This window comes from Phaenicophaeus curvirostris, chromosome 17 (genome assembly GCF_032191515.1).
Source record: "Phaenicophaeus curvirostris isolate KB17595 chromosome 17, BPBGC_Pcur_1.0, whole genome shotgun sequence".
NCBI lineage: Eukaryota > Metazoa > Chordata > Aves > Cuculiformes > Cuculidae > Phaenicophaeus > Phaenicophaeus curvirostris.
Genome location: NC_091408.1, coordinates 10,639,229 through 10,660,273, shown reverse-complemented (window position 1 = coordinate 10,660,273; position 21,045 = coordinate 10,639,229). Strand labels below are relative to the sequence as shown.

Genomic DNA, 21,045 nt, shown 5'->3' with positions numbered 1-21,045 from the left:
GCACAGGTGGACGAGGTGCTAAGGGACATGGTTTAGTGTTTGATAGGAAAGGTTGGACTCGATGATCCGGTGGGTCTCTTCCGACCTGGTTATTCTATGATTCTGTGATTCTACGATTCTATGATTCTATTAAAAGCCACAGTTCTTTTAGCCATTCCATTTTCTCTGTAGCTTTAGCCCTACCGTTGTCCTGGGTCCATTGCTTGATGTTCCCTAAGTTATCTGATCTTTTCATTCCTTCTGAGAAGGGATGATAATACTACCCAATGTGCATCCTTGCTGTTCAAACTTTATGGGTATTCACAGAGTATCTGGAGATGCTCTAAGGAAGTATTAGTAGGATTATTAATAAATATATCTTGCTATTACTGCATTATCCTCTGTGGTGCTGTTTGTGTAACTCTGGACTTCCCCACTGAAGAAGTAGAGAAAACAGATGCTTATTGCTATTTAAAATACCTTTCTGCACCAAATGTGACAAGGAGGATAAGCATTTCCTGCAGCTAAGAACGTTCTTACAGGAAGGACAGCCAACAGTCTCACTGGGCTGTTAATTTGATTTTGCTTCAAAAGCTGCTTGTTCCAGTTCAAGTTTGACTGATTCATAGCTTATTTAACCTGGAAAAAATTAAGGTTTGGCTTAAAGTTCAATAAGCACGCTATACACCATTTACAGCAGTTTAAATCAGGTTCAAATTAGGCTTTTGGCAAAACTAGTGGACTTGTTTATTTTGGTGCTTGACAAGCTTTTGTGCGCTTTGTGAACCAAACACAGGCACGATGGCTTGGGCTTCCCTGGGCCTGCTGCAGGCAGGTTTCTCCTCCCTGGCTCATCCCCAGGCACGGCCAGACTCTGTTCCAAAAGCCACTAGCGCAGCTTTGCTCTCCTGAGTCAGTGAGCAGTTCAGAGCAGCCGGGTAACCTGGAGTAGGCAGTGCGGGCATCTGCCTCCTGGCTCCTTTGCAGTTTGCCTGTTTGGGGTATCATGGCCTTCCTGTTTCAGGGAGAGGATTCATCTACAGCAAACCATGCTGGTGTGTGGGAGAGGTTTCTTCTTTTTCATCTGTAGCCATCACAAGGAGGATAATCTGAGCCAAACAGTTTGGGGTTGGATTTTGGAGGCATACAAGTCATGACGAGCACTCAGAGCAAGGGCACTTGGGTTAGCTTTTCTGTCATGACAGAAAATAGTATGAAATCCAGATCCTGCTTTTTGCTCAAACTACAGTGCTTCAGCCAGTCCTTTTGTGTCTGAGAGATTTAAAAAAACATGGTTGTAGTGAAAATATAGTGAGTGCCAAGCCAGTCATGTGGTGCACATCATAAGAGACCAAAAAGAAGCATTTTCCTCCACCATAAATGGATGCAGTCTATGTTTTGTTGCAAGATGGTAGGGCAGGCTCCCAGTCCATCTTTACTGCGATTTCTGTGCTTTCTTTACTTCCTCACATCCTTTGATAGTGCACCATGTCCCTTGATGGTAGCACATGTCAACCAGCTATTTCACAGAGCTCTGGCCTTAGCCTGACAGCAGCACTGCCCTCTGAAGAGCTGCATCCTCTTCCTCAGCTGTGAGTGGTAATCTCCAAGTTCACTGATCATTAGATAAAATAATTGCCACCTCTTTTTAGTTATTCAGGACTGAAAATTACCAAAGGGCTTCACCTTTTTTGCTTTAGCTGTAATTCTTAGATTTTTTGTTTTCTTCAAGCAGCAAACAGAATATCCCCTGGGCATTCAGAGGAAATTGTTTCTTTGTGGAGCGGGCTGTGCTTGCTGTGGCAGTTATAACGCTGTTTTCTCAAATAAAACAAAAACTTGCAGTGGTGGTGTAGGTTCTCATGGCCTTTCTGAAAGTTTCCTTGACAACACTAATGTCTTGACCGACCACAATGGGTGATCACAACCAGACAGCAATGAGGTTTCAGATTGCCTCTATTTCAAGTGCAGAGCCAGGGACTTGCTTTCCAGACCTGGAGAGGTGTAAAGTTGGCTCTGATTTTTACCAGAGTGGCTGGATTCATCTGCTAGTGTGAGGAACCTGAAGGAAACGGCTTTGATTCTTTTTGAGACTAACTGAGGCAGTTGTTGTTAGCTTTCCATTGCCTGTGAGTGACAAGGGGCGATTGGCTGGGGGATGGAGACCTCTGCCAGGAAAGGACAGGGCCCAGGAAGTCCAGGCATATTCCAAGTAGGGGCTTGGTAGGGTTTGCATTATCAGTAACAGCAGGTCGTAGAACCAGGTAGAAGTTGGAATACAAACATTTATGGCGATGTGCGCCGGAGTTGTCTCTGCTTTGCTGAATTCACGTCATACCACAGCTCGTGCCAGCCATCCGTCACTTCCCTCTGCATCGAAGTGGTGCTCCTCTTGCCTTTAATGCCAGCTTTTCCCCAGCTGCTGCTATGCCAGAGCCTTGCTCCTAGGTTTTACGGGGTCTTCGGAAATAACAGGACTGGGTAATGAAGATCAGTTCAGGGATGCGATTGTGGGCTGGTTTGTGGAATGGCTGAAAACATATGGTATTAGACCCAGTCCTCTGCATGTGGAAGTCTGTCTGCAATCTCCTGTGATTTAATCTGTGCCTCTGTAGTTTAACCTCACACTAGTGCTGGGCAAAAAACCTGTTTGGGTCTGTGTTTGGTGTTCATTTCTGCACCGGGCGAGTTCCCTGTTCAGATGCACTGAGGCCAGGATGGGATGGTACTGCCCAGGGTGCAGGATGGGCTCGTGGCCGTGGCTCTGTCTGTTCAGTGCTGTCATCTTTGACAGTGGTTTCTGTAAAATTCATCATTCCCTGGGCAGCCTTTGTATTTATTTATTTACTTTGTTTCTTTTCTTTTTTCATTTTAGTCTATTAGTTGCATGTGTGACTTTGTCTGGAAAAAAATCATGCAATTTATGCATGCCTACAGTAGCATATGTTTTATATATTGGGTTTATAGGGGTGGTAGTGATTCCTGAATTAATTTGAACAGCAAATTGTTGTTGTATCTGCACACAGTATGTCTTTTCTTTTTTTAACATGTATTATATGACACACATCTGGTGGTGTTTTAATTGTGTTATTGTGGTGCCTCAGAGTCCTAGTAATGAATTTGAAACCCTATTGCACGAAGCATGGGATTTCACATGAGACACTCGGAAGGTTTGAGTGAATAGTTGAGCGAAAGTAGCTTTGTCCCTGCCTTGAACTGTGGACAAGAGGCTACAGGGTTTGCAGGCTGCCGTTACAAAACCTTCCTTCACTGTTGGTCAGTGTCAGGATGGTAACTTTTGTTCCCAGCCCAGAGTAAGGAGTGGTCTGCGCTAAGTAAGGAGTTTGATTGATCTCTGTGGTCCATGTAAGAAGGACTTGGAGCAATTCAGGAGCCTGTCCGAGTTTGTACATGGGTTAGGCTGTAGCTGCCATGGGTTGTCAGTTCAGAAGAGCTCTGCCTGGCTGTCTGACTGGAGAGGCTGTAGACCAAGCCAGCCTTCCAAAGTCATTCTTGTCCATGCTGTATCCAAGACAAAGTGGCCTCTCTTCCCTTGCTCCTCAGGGACTGAATTAGTTTCATTTGGTTGTAGCATTACACTGGAAGATGATATGGATGTGCTCGTCCACTGTAAGCCTCCCAGCTTTCCCCAAGCCAGTGGCTCTGTTCAGTAGCAAAGTCTTTCCTCCACAGTAGATGCAAGTAGCCACTTTCCTTCCTCATAATCATAGTGCAGCTCTGCTTTGGGATATGTTATTTCTAATCAAATATTTTCCAAGGAATCCAAGCTGATGGCTGAAACTGCCTTCTCCTTCTCTTCCTTATTTATTTACAAACAGATATTGTTAGCATCTGTGGATTTTATCTGCAGTGGATTTGATAACGTTTTACTCAGGTATTGATGGAACTATTGAATAACTCCAAGCCTCATTTAAATCCTTTTACCTTCTGTGGGAAACATTGATGATTATTTATTGACACTACTTTTTGAGAAATTAGCCAATATTTTCAACACTTAAAATTTGCTTTGTTAATACTTATATAGCTCTACTTTTTATTAGAATGTCTTACGTTATCAGTGTATCAAGAATCCTAAGTGTATCACATTTATCCAGCTCCCTTTTCAACCAAACTTATCAAAGAAAAGAAACCAAGAAGATTAATTTTCCAGAAAAACTTTGTTGACTGAAATAGTTTAATTTAGTCAATTGAATCCAGTATTGAGAGTTTTCCTTCTTCTATTCAAGCCTGCCGTCATGGCACTGTGCCTACAGCTGCCCCTTCAGTCCTGGTTGTTCCTTTGAAACATTTCTCTGATAATTGTCCTTTTGCAGTTTTCTCAGTCACTCTTCCAAGATCTATTAAAACATCTGTGTGCCCATGATCTCCCACTCTAGGGCTTGTGTAACAGATCTGCGTTTTCTTCTTAGCAAATGTTGTCTAATATCTTCCTTTTGTTATCAGAAGACAGAGGAATGAGTCTGTTTTCTTCCCAAGGACAAAGCAATATTGCATTGAATGTTTTGCCCATCTGACATCATTAGTAGTGTTTACCTTGCTTTTGGGGATATTCTTATGCTAAAATCACTTTTGAAGGTTATCATCACCTTTGTCTGGATTCAAAACCTTTGCCATTGGTAGCAAATATTACTAGAAGAGAAATAACTGTAGCATACAGAGAGATTTTTCTTGGTTGAATTTCCTAAGATATTTTAAAACACCTCCTGCAGCTTTGGACAATTTAATATGTATATTAAATCTGCTTTTGCTTTGAACATCACAGCTGTTGATATTAGCCTTTAATAGATGGTATCTGTATGCATAGATGGCAGCAATGTTAAAACTGTCAATTCTGATTGCCTCTTACATGGTGTTTAAAAGCATTGTGTAAACTCAGCCTAATTTGGTTCGTTGGCTCCAGCTGAACACAGCTCTCTTCTTGCTAAATGGATACTTAGTGATCATACCTCCATCCTGCTTGGAGTTCCATCCCTTACAGTGATCCTTTCGATATGGTCAGCTGCACTGTTGTGTTGGTAACACTTGATGCATCTGTTGTAGGAGTGCTGAGCGGATCTTTAGAGTATCCATTTCTTTCCCATCACTAAAAAATGTGCAAAATCAACTTCTCATTTGGTGCATATTGAATGGCAGTTTATAACCGAGAATCACAAGTCTGAATCACCTTAATGTGAAACTTGAAGCTTCAAATCTTATTTACTAACTTGTTCAGAGGCTTCCAGCTCTCTCATGGAGTATTTATTGGATGCTGTTCCTTTAGACCTGTCACTAAATTGAAGTTTAGTTAGGGAATCTGATTCTAGCTGAGCATTACAGCTGGGGCAGTAATTATTAGGTGCTGCCCTTCCGTTTATAGAATCATAGAATCACCAGGTTGGAAGAGACCCACCGGATCATCGAGTCCAACCATTCCTATCAAACACTAAACCACGACTATGTCTGTCCCTTGCCCAGCTCTGGCTTCATTGTCATCTCCCAGCTTTACAGGCTGCTTCTCTTCAGTCATCAAGTGCTGGTTGTTTGGGTTTTTTGTTTTTGTGCCAGCAGGTGCCTTCATTTATTTGTGAACACAGAGAAAAGTGTCCTGATAAGTTTATTTGGTTTCTCAGGGTGAGGGTGTATGGGGAGTCTTGACTTTATTTTTCCTCTAGCAATTGCTTGTAGTCTGCCTTTGCAGGACCTGGTAAATCATCGCTGGTGGTGGGCTCTGCTTTGTGGTGTTTGGGGCTGGAGCCCGTGAATCATAAAATTGTATGTCACCCCTTTATCGCCTTGCCTGCCTCTCCGGAGAGCCTCAAGGGCCCATAGGTGCCATCTGTGTATCTTGTTGTGGAAGGCAGTTTTTAGCTAAATTGGTTAGGAATGCTGTTTACCCTTCACCAGTCAAAGTCTCACTCCTGCAGACGCGCTAGCTCGCTGTAACCCAAGCAGGTCTACGCTGACACAGTTTATCATTGACGTATGTCAAACCCAGATTTTCCCAGCTGTCTGCTACCATCTGCCAAGTGCGGCTGGGGGCATGCAGAGTGCAGTTTGCTACGCAGGCCTGATGGCAGCTGTAAAATCGAGCAGTTTTGCCTGCTTAAGCACCAGCTTTTTTACAAAATAAGCATTAGCTCTGGCATCGTAGCGAGCCTCCCGATCCTGAGAGCGCAGGCCGTCTCGGGGAAGCGGTGCCGGCTCTGCTCCGCAGCCGAGGCCACCTGCCAGCCAAGGAACTGTGACAAATCTTTGCGGTGGTTCCGGTCAAGCTGCAGAAATGCCAACCCTGATGCTCTTTCTGGCTTCTCTGCACAGGGTGCTAGTGAAAAAGGCTACTCCAGTCCCCAGTGGCACCGGCCCACTCTTTTAGCTACACTGCTCAAAAATCAGGAGTTCAAATGTATTTTCTCTCTAGTTTGGTATTTAGAAAGGCAAACCAAGTCAGGCAGTATTCAGCAGAGTCCGTGTGGGCACTGAAAGCTTCACTCTGCCAAGCATCTCTATGTTCCTAGAATGGCCCTTGCTGTGCATCGCTAGCAGCTTGTACAGCAGGACAGAGATGCGGGACCAGACCTGGAGAAGTGTCTCTCAGAGAGCTAAACCTGAGCTCATCGTGGGATGTTACCATGGTTAATCAGAGTGTCATACAGGAACTCTTCCAAAAACTGCAAAGGCAATGCATTGCACCAAATAGAATCATAGAATCACCAGGTCCAACCATTCCTATCAAATACTAAATAAGCTTGGTCTCCATTCATTTTTAAAATTGTAAGGTGACCCTCATGCCTAGTTGCAAGATTAGAGATTAGAAGTTAAGTTATTAATGAGCAGTTAACATTGCTTAAGGAGCTGAGAAACTAGCAATAGTTATTAAGCATTTTGATTTTTCAGTAATATTACTTTTTATAACTTACAGTAAGATATTGCAGTCACCTTCCTGTAGCAGCAGACTCTGACAGCTTCTAAGCATAGAAATCCTTCCCTAATGTTAATTCCACTTCTCTGCATCCCAGAGAGGTAAAAACTAACCACTGTGTTACAGACTGCTAAACTGCAATACAGGTTATCTATGTAGTTTATACAGGGGAAGCAGGTAAGCGAGGATTAGAAACCAGCAGTCTGCGTAGCAGTCAAATGTACAAACTGTAAGCTTCTAAAACTGATACAATTTCTGCATGAATGTAGTTTGGTTGGGTTTTTTTTTAAAAAAAATACATATTTCCTTCTGTATCATAACTTAACACTGCAGCTGTTTTCCTCTTCATCACAGTAAGTAAAAATGGACATGTCATATTTAAAATGAGTTATAGCTAGGATAGCTGATCACAACATCCACTGCAGCACCACCCAATTAGAAAAACTACTCTAATCTAACCTGATACTACTGTCATTTTTTAAAATGAGTCCTACTTCAATCATAAAATCCTTGGTCCATAACATTGCTTTCTACGCCATATGTCCTTATTTAGAGGGAAAAAAATGATTGCACCCTTAATTCAAAGGGAACGTTTCCCTCTGAGCCAGAACTCAATAAAATGTATCAAAAAAATTGTGGAAAAGGGCAAGCAAAGAAAATCAAATTGCAGCGTGTGAAACGATTTAAGGAGGGACCTGGGGAATACATAATCTCCAAACTGCCAAGTTAGAGCAAGTATAAAATATACAAACAAGCCTGATATTTTTCCCAGTTGATCTCATTATGAGGTATGCTTGGGATAGATAAATTTTGTTAGAATGCATTAAGGCTGGATTTTCAAGGAAACAAGTCAGAAGTAATGTGTTTAGCTGATTCCACCTTGTTTTGATACATGGCTCTTTTCAGGTTTAAAGAAGTACATTTTTAAAGCCAAATGGTTTGTTTTGTTTCAAGCATTAAAACCAGAGGTAACTGGGTGACTTTCCCCCCCACCTTGTGGAAAGCAGACGTTTATAATTTCAGCGTGCTCTTTAATCATTGGTGTAGAGCTCTGTGCAGTGTGTTTCACTGCCACTTATTGTTGCCTGCTTAAAATACACTAAAATAGCCTTGAGTGCAATCCCTTAACAGACTGTTTCATCCACAAATAGTACTTTTTCCAAGTCTCCAATATATTTTAATTAAATTGACCATTTGTATTTATTAAGGCAGTTTACTGTCTCCTGCTGCAGAAAGCAGCTACTGCTGATAATCTACCAAGAGAAACACAAGCTTATCTGGGAGCTGATAATAAAATGAAGCATATGTTAGCTAAAAGGTCTTCTCAAAATATTGTTTAAGCATCGTCTTCATGGGTTTTTTGGGAAGGGGACAGGCCGTACAATTAGTTTTGTTAAGTTTTTGGAGCAGTTGCTCTTAACAGTTCTTGTAGCCATGAGGAATCATAATCTTTGTTAGTATGAAACACTCTCTGCAGATAATTTTTCTTCCTTGATTGACCTTGCAGAAACAGTTGAAAACGGGTACTTTGGCAGAGCAGATGATAAAGTCATTACACACTGATGAGATGTAAAGTGGCGTTCAGCAGCATTAGTTTAGATAGATGAGCTTTATATGGTGGATTCATCCCTATCTCTGGTGATCTGAAAGCTTGGACCTAAACTCTGGGACTTGGATGCCTCTCAGCTGTACCCACTTATCTCCAAGTAGCTTCTGCCAAAATAGATTTGCCATGAAGTCAGTAAAACCCTTCATCTGAAGTCTGTGTTTGGTCTGTTCTTTCTCTCAACACAAAGGAGAGTTGATCTTCTAGAGCTCTAAAAATAAATTAAACTTTTTCTTCTGGAGAAGTTAACTTGTTCCTGAAAGGAGGCGACTTGGTTCAGTGCTGCACAGAGCTCTTTGCCCCTTCTGGTCTGGAAGGGCTTCTTTGTTTTTGTGGAACCATAGGTAGGTGGGGTCATTCCTGCCGGTGCCTTTCCACTGATGGAGGTGAGAGGGTTTGTGGATTAATAGACGTATCTGAGCCACCAGAGCAGGCATCTCTGAGATGAATATTTTAATTATGTCGTTCCCCAAGGGCGTTGCTTTCTACCTTGCCTTCAGAACAGCACGGAGGGAGGTTGTTCAGAATTTCTTTTCCCACCCAGACACAAACCCAAGCAAGAGGTTTAAAATGAGGCCACTGTGACTTTAAGAGTGAGAAAAAAAATGCCGTTAAGGAAGGAAAATAAAAATCCCACAGCCTGTTGTAGCAGCTGTAGCTTCAGATCGTGTGGAAAATGAAGGCAGATGATTCAATTTGGCCTGTGCCCTGAGTACATTTCCAAATGCTTCTGTGTGTGCGCAAGATAATGAACAAATATATTGAGATGGCACAAGATCAGTCCGAGTTTGCCGCTGCGCAAGCCGTGGAGCTCCCAGTAGGAGCGCACTAGCTGTGCCGGGTTAATGGGGGTGAGGGTCGGGAAGCCCAGCACCTTTCAGAACAACTTAAGAAAAGAATTTGTCTCCTTTTGCCCCAGGCTCCCCGTGGCACTCAAACGGAGCTTGTGATAAATCGAAGTGTATTTATTAATAATGAGTTGGGGCAGCGTGCCCGTGATTTGAAAATAGGTGTGCCAAATAAAAATGTGCTTTCCTTTGACATCGGAAAAGCTTAAGTAAATGGAGAGCAGGCTGATCTATTATGATTAAAAAGCGGGGGCTGAGAGACAGCGTAGTGGTAAGGAAAAAGCCCTTTTAGGGAAGCAAGACCCCATTCTGCCCATTCATATATTCCTCTACCCCACAGGAAGAAACAGGGAGGGAGAAAGCTGGATGGGAGAAATGAAAAGGCAGCAGCAGTCCAGGACAGCAGAGCTGGACTTTAATGAGAGCTGGAGTTATTACCGGAATGAGTTATGATATTTAATCATGCTACATGATGTCCAACAGCGCAAGGTTCATAATTCTTGGCTCTGAATGTGGCTTGGGACTGTCCTCAGCCACCTGCAGCATGCAAATTGATTGTGGCCTTAAAAACCCTCTGTACCTTGCCCCCGGGTCCTTCCCTGCTGAGCCAGCTCAGGCTGGGAACGGTGTCTTTCATGTTCTCAAACACAGAGCTGCAGTTTCTAGTATAAACTGGACCGTGGCTATTGCAGATAGCCGGCGTTGCCTACCGCCAGCTTTTCTCTGAGGTCTGTGATGTTCTCAGGTGTGGGGTTTGCCTTGTGGAAAGCTGCATTGCTCTGGTTTTTAAGCAGCCTTGGCTTTAACTACTGCTTTTAGAGAATCCTGGTGATTTCAGTGATGAAATGGGCTCTGCTCGAGTCAAACTTTGGCTCTTAATTTTAACATTTTGGTGCATACATCCTGACATGAACATCTTGCTGGCTTAGAATCTGCAGGAGGGCAGGATTTGGCCTTTGGAAGAGATAAATTGCCAAGCGATTCCAGTCTTCTGCTTCTGCCTTTCTGTTTTGTTCCAGCTTAGCTGTCCTAAAGTGACACAGAAGTCAACCTGCATTTAAGAAAAGATTCCATCCCTGCCCCCAAACCTTAGGAGATGAGGCAGAGGAGCACCTTTCCAAGACGCTTGCTGAGCTTTGGGGTTTGGGTTTATTTTGAGACTTTTGCTTCTGAGATGGCTGCTAAAATACTTGGAGCAGACCTCCAGGCAATGTGATCAAACATACTCCAGTTTGGCCCACAAGATGGTTCTACCTGCTGTTCCCTGCTGCTGTTTCGGTGGTGGCGCTGAGTGGAGAACGCCGGCTGGCAGAGCCTGGAGAGGGAGCTTGGCTGCCGGCAGGGCAGAAAACGGCAGCGGGCAGTGGGAGTGCTTTCAGACAGCTAACAAGCTGGAGAGGGGTTTCCTTCCTAAATGCTGCTTGTTAGTGATTTAATGCTTTTTTAAACAGTTTTAGGGCAGCTTTCTTCAAGCAGGAAGGCAGCTTCTCTCATATATTCCTGCCCTGCTCCAGCCTACATTAGAATCATAGAATCACCAGGTTGGAAGAGACCCACCGGATCATCGAGTCCAACCATTCCTATCAAACACTAAATCATGCCCCTCAGTGCCTCTTCCACCCGTGCCTTAAACCCCTCCAGGGAAGGTGACTCGACCACCTCCCTGGGCAGCCTCTGCCAGTGCCCAATGACCCTTTCTGTGAAGAATTTTTTCCTAATGTTCAGCCTAAACCTCCCCTGGCAGAGCTTGAGGCCATTCCCCCTTGTCCTGTCCCCTGTCACTTGGGAGAAGAGCCCAGCTCCCTCCTCTCCACAACCTCCTTTCAGGTAGTTGTAGAGAGCAATGAGGTCCCCCCTCAGCCTCCTCTTCTCCAGGCTAAACACCCCCAGCTCTCTCAGCCGTTCCTCATAAGGCCTGTTCTCCAGCCCCCTCACCAGCTTTGTTGCTCTTCTCTGGACTCGCTCCAGAGCCTCAACATCCCTCTTGTGATGAGGTTGTTTGGCTCCTCTACCTGAAGTATTTAATAGTGGTGGCTGGTGTTTCTCTAATGCATGTGTAATTCTCTGGCAACGTGCTGTACAAGAGGACATAGTGTGTTTTGCATATGAATTTGTTTGGGTCTGTGGGTGCCGAGGTGTCCGTTCCGTCCCTGGGCTGGGAGCTCACCTTCCCATGGGACCACAGAGCCTTTCCACGCTCTGAACAAGCAATAACCTTTTCCAAGGGAGAGGAATACTATGTTTTATAGTAGAGCTCCATCAGGGAACAAGGTTAGGAGGAATTCCTGCGACTCAGGCAAAAACACCCAGAGAAAATCACTAGAAATCAAACAGCGAAGCCAGAGGAACTTTGGGAAACCAGCTTTTGACCAGTTTGCTAATACCTAGGTCTGCAGCGAGTGCCCATGAAACCAATGCATCCATTTAGCAGAACAACTTGTCCTCCTAGTTGGGTCCTGCATGTGGCTCATTAGGGTAATTACTGATGAATTAAGGCAGCTTGGCTCAGCACTCTGGCCGTGGGTGTGCGGGCTCCCCTGCTGGCAGGCAGCAGGTGTAAATGAACAAGATCTGTCAAAAAGGCTGATGACCCTCTTAATTCACAGCAGCAAACTGGGGACAGAGGTAGTGCAGCAAGTTTAATAATTGATATTTACTTGGAAAGGTTAATGGCAGCAGTGATGCTTCTAATTTGCTTGCCTGTGCAAGACCTTGTCAGGTCAAATTGTCTCAATTTGTTACCATGGGTGTAGGTGTAGTTTTCCTTTAATGAAATTTGGAGAAAAGGAACAGGTGGTGGTGGGAGCTGACAGGAACTTAAGAAAAACAGCAGAAGGTTGGAGTCTGGTAACAGTCTGGATGAGTTTGTGGTAACTTTAAACAGCTGGCAGTTTAGTGCTTTTGAATAATTCTGGTGGACGTTTGCGCTTGGGAAGGTGAAAGGATTTGGAATGGTGTAATTTATTTTTCCTTTAATTGCAGCTGTCTATAAGTTGTTTAGGTCAGAAGTGTAATAATTTTAACAGGCTTTGACATGTTCCTAGGTGGGAGCGGTAAGGTTATGGATCAGAAATCAGAAAGCTGCAGAATTCAATAGGTATTCTGTATTTAGGGAGATTGTAGCTCTATCCTGTCATAGTTAAGTGCTTCCAATTTCTGGGAGAAACAAAGCACCTGCTGTGCCTGGAAGCTTTGAAATTAGCAGGTCAGATATTTCACATCCAGGAGTTTCAGAAGAGCTGGTCAATGACTGGGAACCGGTGGAGTTGGGTTTTGAGTAAATGAAGGAAGATCCCAATGACAGAATAGAGCTGATGTGCCAGTGTTTTCAAAAAGCTGTATTTAATGAGGTATTACAGTTTTTCTTATTGGCTTGGCGTCAATCCTGGACAACTTGGTGGGATAGCTGAAATCATGGTTGGTTAATAAAGACCTAAAAAAGAATAAAGTGAATGAAAATAATTTTATACATTTAGAAAAAAAATATCAAATTTTCTTAGTTATATGTGGGATTGGGGTGCAGTATTCATGCAGTGTAGTTAGATTTCTGTGATTGATACTGTTGGCCTTTTTATTAAGGAAACAGGCAACATGGATTTAACATGATGGATTTCAAGAAGGTTGTTTCCTGCCCTTATACCTGATGCGGGTGGTTGAAAATGTAGGCTCACTGTTGGTTGGAAATGCTTCTGGCAGATCCCAGCAGGGATTACCTCTCATTGCTGTGTAGTTTCAACATTCTGACTTAGGAGCAAAGATGAAAAATAGGTCTGGATAAAAGTTTTCAGGTGGGCAGCATATTGGAAAGGTGGTTTGCAGTGGATGAGAGAGGCTATTGATGCTGAGAGCAGTCATTGTGTGACAAGATTGCTACGGGCAAATTTGTGTTTCTTACACTTTGTTGTGGCTGAGTCTAAAAGTTTTATCCTGAGGAAGAATGTATATTGATGAGGTGTGACGTGGCAGAAAGGCACGTAAAGTAAGGACCTGAACCAGAAATGTACTGCTGCTTGAATGTGAGCGTGAAACTTCCTTTGTGTTCTTCTGTACAAGTCTGGATGAGTATAGAATCATAGAATCACCAGGTTGGAAGAGACCCACCGGATCATCGAGTCCAACCATTCCTATCAAACACTAAACCATGCCCCCTCAGCACCTCGTCCACCCGTGCCTTAAACACCTCCAGGGAAGGGGACTCAACCCCTCCCTGGGCAGCTCGTTCTACATAGAGTGTCTTGGATATGGTATTAAACTTAGCTGGCAGCCGTATCAGATGTCCATGGGAGTGCGGTGGTCGGTGTGCTCCTGGGGTCTGGGTTTCAGTGCCTGGTTGTGGCAGTGAGCCCACCAAGCGCGGTTCCTGGCACCTCAGTTGCAGGACCACTTGAACATGCTGGAATTCTATCAGGGCACCATGTGTAAACCCTGCTAGCTACCCAAACTGCAACCAAATAGGACAGAAAGAAACAAGGGGATTTTATTGCTATTAAAAGTACCAATTTGTACAAGCCGACATTTTAAATAGTGTAATTTAGAAGGAACCAAACTGATATGAACAGAACCTATTAATAAATTAAACACTTCTTTCCACCCAATATTTCACGAGGGAATTAGCAGAATAATTTGTTAGTAAATGAGCCCAGGAATGAAGCTGTGAATGACAGATCTATCCTATCCTTTTCCTCTTCGCAGATGTAAGCAGAAAGTTGCTGTATTGTGCTAAAAGCACCCCTTCTCTCTCATGTTAGTGAAAAGTTATATGGACATACATGGTCAAGCACAACTTCAGAGAAGCCCCGTGCATTCCAAAGCATCCTCTCCACGGTGCCTTGGGCACAGGAGGGAAACATTGACTAAACTGCTGTTGGCGACCTCGGGAACAGGTGGCAGAGCAGTGCTTGAAAATCTCCTTTTTCCCCCCCTCCTTCTTCTCCCTCTAGATGAAGGTCCCTACAAGCAGAAGTGGCAGAAATAGCGAGGAAGACAGCATCAGGGAGGCCACAAGCTCTCAGCGGAGCAGCTCAAGGGACCGTCTCAGTGATGTAAGTACCATTCAGGAGAAAGCATCGCTTCATTGCAGCAATTCCCGCTGCTGACATGGCTTTTCATAAATCTTGCTGAACAAATGTTGGCATCCAGAGGTCACTGTGTAATAACTTTTTTTTATGTCATGATTGAGTGTTATGGCATTAAGTGGTTGAGCTGCCTTGCAAACACTATAATCATGGTGCAAATAATATGATAAGTGAAAGATCAGAGATGGGAAAACAAAATGGAATTGTTATTCCTTGGGGAAAAATGGCTCGATGTTTTGTTTTGTTTTCTCAAAGAAGTTGTGTTAAAAAGCTTTCTACAGTATCTTTGGGTTTAGCTGCTGCACAAAATCATGTAGTTTGGGTGCAAAGTCAGTTCATCTAATTTTATGCTTCCTGCCTCCAACATATGAAAGGTTTTGGGGGAAAAGCTGTCTTCCTCTCAGAAAATTCGATGGTATGTTGAGTGAAATGTTATGATAAAACAAAAGCAAACGGTACCTTAGTGTGTAAAGACACAAATGGGCTTTTGAGTCACCAAGAAATCAATGGCAGTGCTGGGATAATTTTATATGAAGGCTTTTTGTGTTAGCAATTAGCATTTCACCTTCATTAAAACATGATTTTTTACTAATTAGGACCTTTCCCGTTAGGAGAGATTTAAATGAAGAACAATAATCAAACGCTGGCACGAGCATGTCTGAAATATTAAATTTGCCATTTCAATGGCAAGCCACAGAAATCCCAGAGCAAGTGGTTTTCATGTTGAGTTCTATTAATGTAAAATATGCTTCATAACTAAAACCTGTCACAGAAAACGGCTCACCCCAGCTAAATTCAATTGGACAGTTAATTTAGCTTTAAAATTGAAAACACTACCTCCGCTTCAGGATGCAAAAGGAAGAAGGGGGGGAAAGCCTTTGATAAGTGTAATGTATTTGCTATTAAGGCTTTCAGAGCCCATTCTACAGGAGGAGAAGGGAGAAAAGGGGGAAAAAATGGCTCCCACAAATGTGTTTAAAAGCTGAAAGTATTTATTAAAAATGTCAGCAGAAAAGTGCTTTTGGCAGATTAAAGCGGGATTCAGCTTGACAGCTCTGACAGGGAAATGTGACAGGGGAAAATTCTCTCTACATGTTTGGAGTGTGAATGGGGTGCAGTAAACAGCCGATGCAGTGGGAGGAAGGGAAAATAACATGTCCTGTGATCTGCTTCCAGCATTGCGAACCCACGCGCCGCCGTGGGGAAAGTCAGCAAGGGGCGGGCCCTTTGGACAAATCCCCTGGCTGCGGGGCGCCTGGGGCTGTGTTATTAGGCAGTAATAATCGTAATTTTATATATACGTACATTTATGCGATTCTAGCCTTCCCCTCCCCTTGGCCGTTCCTGACAGGTACGTGAGCAGGGGCGCCTGGTAGCCTTGCTGTACCGTAATGTGGGGCCACGGGCGAGGAATAACATACTAAGACTTAGTGATTAGCTCAGGTCAAAGTGTTAAGTAGTCTTGGAGACTTTTCTCATTAAGCTGATGCACTTCTAGTTTTTTCTCTTCCTCTCCCTTTGCCCCTGAAGTTGCAGGAACTGAGTCCAAGTGCCTAATTCCTGCGAAATCTTCAAAGCTAGTTCAGCAGCCAGTGAAATCCAGTGGGAAATGGGCACTCGGTTCTCGTTTAGTCAACGGGGACATTTGGGCAGTGCCTGAAGGCCAGGGCACACTTCAGAGCTTTGCTTGAAGCTGCTCTCGTGACCTGGCAACCCGTTGAAAATGAGAATTTTTCAAATTAGTAATTAAACAGTTTGAAAAGTGAGGTTCATGAATCACTGAATGCTCTTCGTTCATTATTTGATGACTGCAATTTAGCTTTAATTACGTATAACGCTTCCTCGCATACTAGTAAATGTTCTGTAGTCTATTTAGTGACTGTCAGAAACTCTTAGAAAATCCCACGGGTGCAATCGGATGGTTTTCTCAATTTGTGTGCAAAGGAATAGGTGGCAAGCTTTTTTCTTTTCACAGAAAGGGAGATGGGAAGGGGAGAGAAGATCTCATGGCTCTTACTGTCGATTCCTGCAGGATTTTCTGGCCAGCTGTGCCTGGGCCCCATACACTCTGAAGCTGTGTTTTGCAGCATGCTGCTTAAAAAGATGGTGTGCAGCTGAACTGACACAGCCCCTTCCACGTGGCACTGAGGATTTAAAAGCCACAGGACATTAAGGACGTATAGGGAAGGCAGGGACAGCTTTTCCTGGTGGTTAGCAGTTACAAATAAAGGCTCTAGCACATGAGTGCCTGTTCTTGCAGAGATGCTCCGCACCAGGAGGCACCTGGGCTGTTTCTCACTCTCACCCGAGTAGCTCTCCTGCTGTTTCCTGGTGCATTTGGCCTTCAGGGCTGTTTTTCATGCTGCCTTTCTCTCCCATCTCTTTTTCCATTAACTTGGGTGAACAATGGAGTAAATGAGGCGGGAGGCGGCAGGTTTGGCTGCTGCACAGCACACAGCAGGTGTGGTGGGAAATATGTGTATGAAAGTGTCGGCTGCGGTGTTCAAGCATCGCCACCTTAGGAGCACTGGAGTCCTCCCTCCGGCTCCATTGTCAGTCTCCATTGAGAAGGCACTATTATGAACAGCTTAGCTCCTCTGTGTGATTTGTTTCTTGAGGTGACTTGTTCAATGGGATGCCAGCAAGTTGTTCTTTATTTACATTAATGCATGTCATTAGTCTCTAATGGACCATGAAGTCAAGAGGTGGCCTGGTCTGTTGTGAAATAATTGCACTCTAAAGAAAACCGAAGCAAATGATTGATTATGTCTCGCACACACACGCACGCAGCTATCTGTCTGTCCACAACAAAACTCAGAGCATTTTGCTGCTTCTTGGCCACAATGAAACTTCTGTGGAGAGAGAGGGCTACAACTTCATAGTAAGACAGCGATTGTCGTGTATAGTACCTCTTTCCAGACATTACACTTAGTGCCATTTATTATGGGTCATTGGGGAAAAAAATGAATATTATGATCTAGTGAAATGATCTCTGGCTGCAGAGGTTTGATTTGTGGAGGCTGGTCTCTTCTTCAGGATGATGAAACTTTGGAGCAGAAAGCCAGAGAAGTTTTAGCCCAGGTTTGCGAGCAGATGGTTGATGTGTGGGAGAGGGATGGGAATTCACCGCTTGTTTATGTTCCCAGTGTTGATGTAAAATTCCCTTCAAATCTACCACAAAGCTGACGTACCTATTACACGTGTACTCTTGAGTCTTCTACAGCGGACACAGAGTCAACAGCCTTTTTCCAAAATGGGGTTTTCCTCCTGATGTCTTTCATAGTAAGGTAATTGGAAGTTGCCAGAGAATTAAGAGCCAGATAAGCCATGTTGCTGTTTAGTTATGTTGACCCAAGTAAAAATGGAAGGCTTGGGCATTTTGTTTTGTTTTTTCCCCATGTTCCATAATTGTCCTAATCTTTTCTGATGTCCTGAACGGTCCAAAAATCTACACAGAGCCTTGTATAATGGCTTTAAAAAAAAAAGGGTTTTATCTTTTTCTTGACCCATCAGCTTAAGAACTGCCTGCTTTTTAATGGATTTTCTCCCTCACTAAATTGAATGGATCGTCCCTCATTATCATTTAAATAGAAGCCTCACTCCCTGTGAACATGGAAAATTTGAATGTGGTAGTAGAGCTGTGATAATTTGAAATATTCGGAAGGTGGGGGCAAGGAGGGGGAGCAGGCGGCAGAGTGCAGAATTGCTGAATGTAATTGTCATGGATTCTCAATTTTGTTGCCACAAGATGGGAAAATAGACTAATAATTGTCTTCCAACCCTAGTAGAATAGTTGCCCTAGTTAGCTGAAGCTAACACTCTAATTGTCATGGGGGCACAGAGATGAATGAGGATGTATGCAGGGCACAGTCAGGGCTAAATTGAGTGATATACTAAGGCAAAGAGCAAATTGGCAATTATTGGCCCAGCTGAAAAGGTTGGCAGGTGCGCTGCTTTCTCACGAGCCCTTAGGGGGGAAATTGGAAATATAAAATATCGACCATAAATACTCACTGATTAGGAAATATGTTGCAAGAGGTGCTGGCCACTTAAGAGTCAAAACTCTCCTTTTCAAGGGATTGGCTTCAGCTGTGCGTAAAACCAGCAAGCACTGCTGCTAAGTTGTTCAGAGCTTTTTCCTCTCATCCTTCCATCCCCCAGGCTATCTTTTCTAATTTTCCATCATCCTGTCCTCCTATGTTGGTTTGTTTTTCTTTAAACATAATAAATGAAAAGCAGTCTTTTAGGAAATGCAGAGATTTTCCTCTCTCTAAATGTTCTTTGATAAATGTTTAGCATACTGTATAGACTAGATATAAAATTCTCTCTCTGGTAGATGAATACAGAATAACTTCTGTGATTTCTAATTCAGACAGTTCACTGTGATCTGCTTTGCTTTGTGTGCCATCACAAGCGCTATCTCCCCTTCCCTCCTACTTTCTGTACCATGCTTCTCCTCCTGGGGCAAAGGGATTAAAGCAGCAGCAGGGTACAAAGCTCCAGGTCCGTTACGTGTGCCTCAGGCTCAAGCACCTTGCCAGAAGCATGATCAAATGAGCCTGTGATGTGAGAATTGGACCTCGATCACACCACAGGTCCCTATTTATCCACTTTGCAAATTTCAGCATGTGTGGGACACCTGGTCTTGGCTCTGGGCAGGGGCGTGGTGGGATAGCAGAGCTTGGCATGTCTCAGCCCAGGATCACCTCAGTGCAGGGATGTTACTGCTGTCAGGGATGTTACTGAGTGCATTAAAGGAGTTTTTCAGAAGGCCTGGGATAGCAACATGTGGGCTTCAAACTCTTTGTGGCACACGCTGTCCATTGTTCCCCGTTTCCAGGCTTACGGTGTGCAGTTCATTCATTTCTAGACAGTGGCCGTCTTTCCTCCTGCTGTCTATGGCCATCGGCTCTAGGAATATAAACGTCTTGGTTGGAAGCTGTTCTGTAGCTTATCAAGCCAGTTGCAGATGTTTAGAACTCGTGTGATTTAATAGCTTACTGACCTGGTTTTGCAGTATTTCCAAGCATACCCCTTTGGTTTGTCCAACATAATAAAATAAGTGAATTAAAGAAGGAACACGTTCAAGTCTTGCATGACATCCATAATCATTCACCATGTATTGCAGTTATCTTGTCAGGTCCTCATTTCTAATCTAAGTGAACATCAGATGCGCTCTGTGACCTTTGCCAAGCCAATTGAACTCATTGTATGAACAGACGGGAGTGTGACTATGGAAATTAATTGCATTGAGAGACTCCATGTTAAGGTCTGGGATATCTCTGGCCTTTGGTCCTCTTTGCCCTCCTTCCCACTTACTTGTCTTGTTCCCAGGCATTTGAGTTTTATAAGGGACTTGCTTGGAAAGGAAATACTAGATTTCTCCAGTATTCTAAGCTGAACGAGTATTCTGTTGTTGAATGTTCTGTGAATGACCAAGTGGACAGGTAAAGGCATGCGCTTCCTTGCGCCTCAGTCCTGTCTGAACGCAGAATTGGGGTAACCAAGAAATACTGGAAGACAGGTACAGCTGAGGTGAGCTTTTGTCTTGGAAAAAAGCTATAAACATAACGAAAAATTAATTCTTACCATATTATTGATTGACTCTGATGAGTTCTAATCAACTAACTCAGGCTTGTGCCATTGGGCCATACGGTAAGTTTGGGCCTGTGATTTGGCAAGGGAGGATTAGGCACTAAATAGGAGCTGGGACGTCTGCCTCCATGACCTCCTCTGCTGGGGACTTCTCAAGTGACACTGGGCACATCTAAGTCTTCCTCTGCCTCAGTTTCCACACTTACATGTGAGTGGCGTTAATAATAGAGCTAGGAGGCTCTTCCTGGCAGTTGTCCTGTGACCACACAGGAATAGGTCTTTGCCCAAAATGATTATTTCAACAGCTAGCTTGGAGGTACTTAATAAACTTTTGGTTTCAGCCAGCGAAAGTAGCACATTCCAGAAAAGCTGGAATGAACTCTTGACGTTCCTGGAATATATCAATTTAGGTTTTTTTAGCCAAAAAGGAAGGAGGTGGATACTAAAACACAAGAGCTAATTTTGTGGTTGCGCTGCCATCATCTGCTTCTATCTAATCCCCTTATAGTCAGTTCATATATCAAAGATACAAATGATCCCAGTTGAAACCTGCCTGACCCATTGAGAGCGGCTTGAGATGACCTATTGCCTTAATTATTACTGGATTTTAAAGCCCTTCCCACTGTCTTTCTAGTCCAATAAATAACCCAGGGGCTTTAAGAAACTAAACAGAGGGTGTCTTGATTTCTTTTGCATGGGAAGAACTGTAGAAGGCCATGCTTTTATTTATACAAGGGAAATAACTTTTCCTGTCAATTTAATAGATGATCTGGAACACCTGCTGAAGGTTATTGGTGAGGTTTTGATGATTTTCTTTTCTAAATTGCAATCATGGTGTTTATCAGCAATAAAGGAAGGAATCTTTTAAATACAGTTGCAGATTGCAGTGTAACCCAAACTCTCAAGGACGTTGGTGGGGGTATAATAGAGTCTTTCAAAAGTAAGATTTTGTCTTTGCTGCCAGAGAGGTGTATTTTTTTTTATATCCAACGTAATTAACACGAGCTATCCCAAGGTAGAAAT

General features: G+C 43.5%; 1 protein-coding gene across 22 annotated transcripts in view; it reads left to right on the top strand.

Annotated features, from left to right (window-relative positions):
• FBRSL1 (fibrosin like 1) overlaps positions 1–21,045 on the top strand; it is a 537,563-nt gene that overhangs the window by 224,073 nt on the left and 292,445 nt on the right. For 18 of the 22 annotated variants that reach the window (XM_069871045.1, XM_069871053.1, XM_069871049.1 and 15 more), the window contains exon 3: positions 14,293–14,394. The exons of the other annotated variants lie outside the window; for them this stretch is intronic. In XM_069871045.1, the coding sequence (XP_069727146.1) occupies positions 14,293–14,394 (102 nt within the window). The remainder of the gene's footprint in view (positions 1–14,292; positions 14,395–21,045) is intronic. 22 annotated transcript variants of the gene reach the window in all.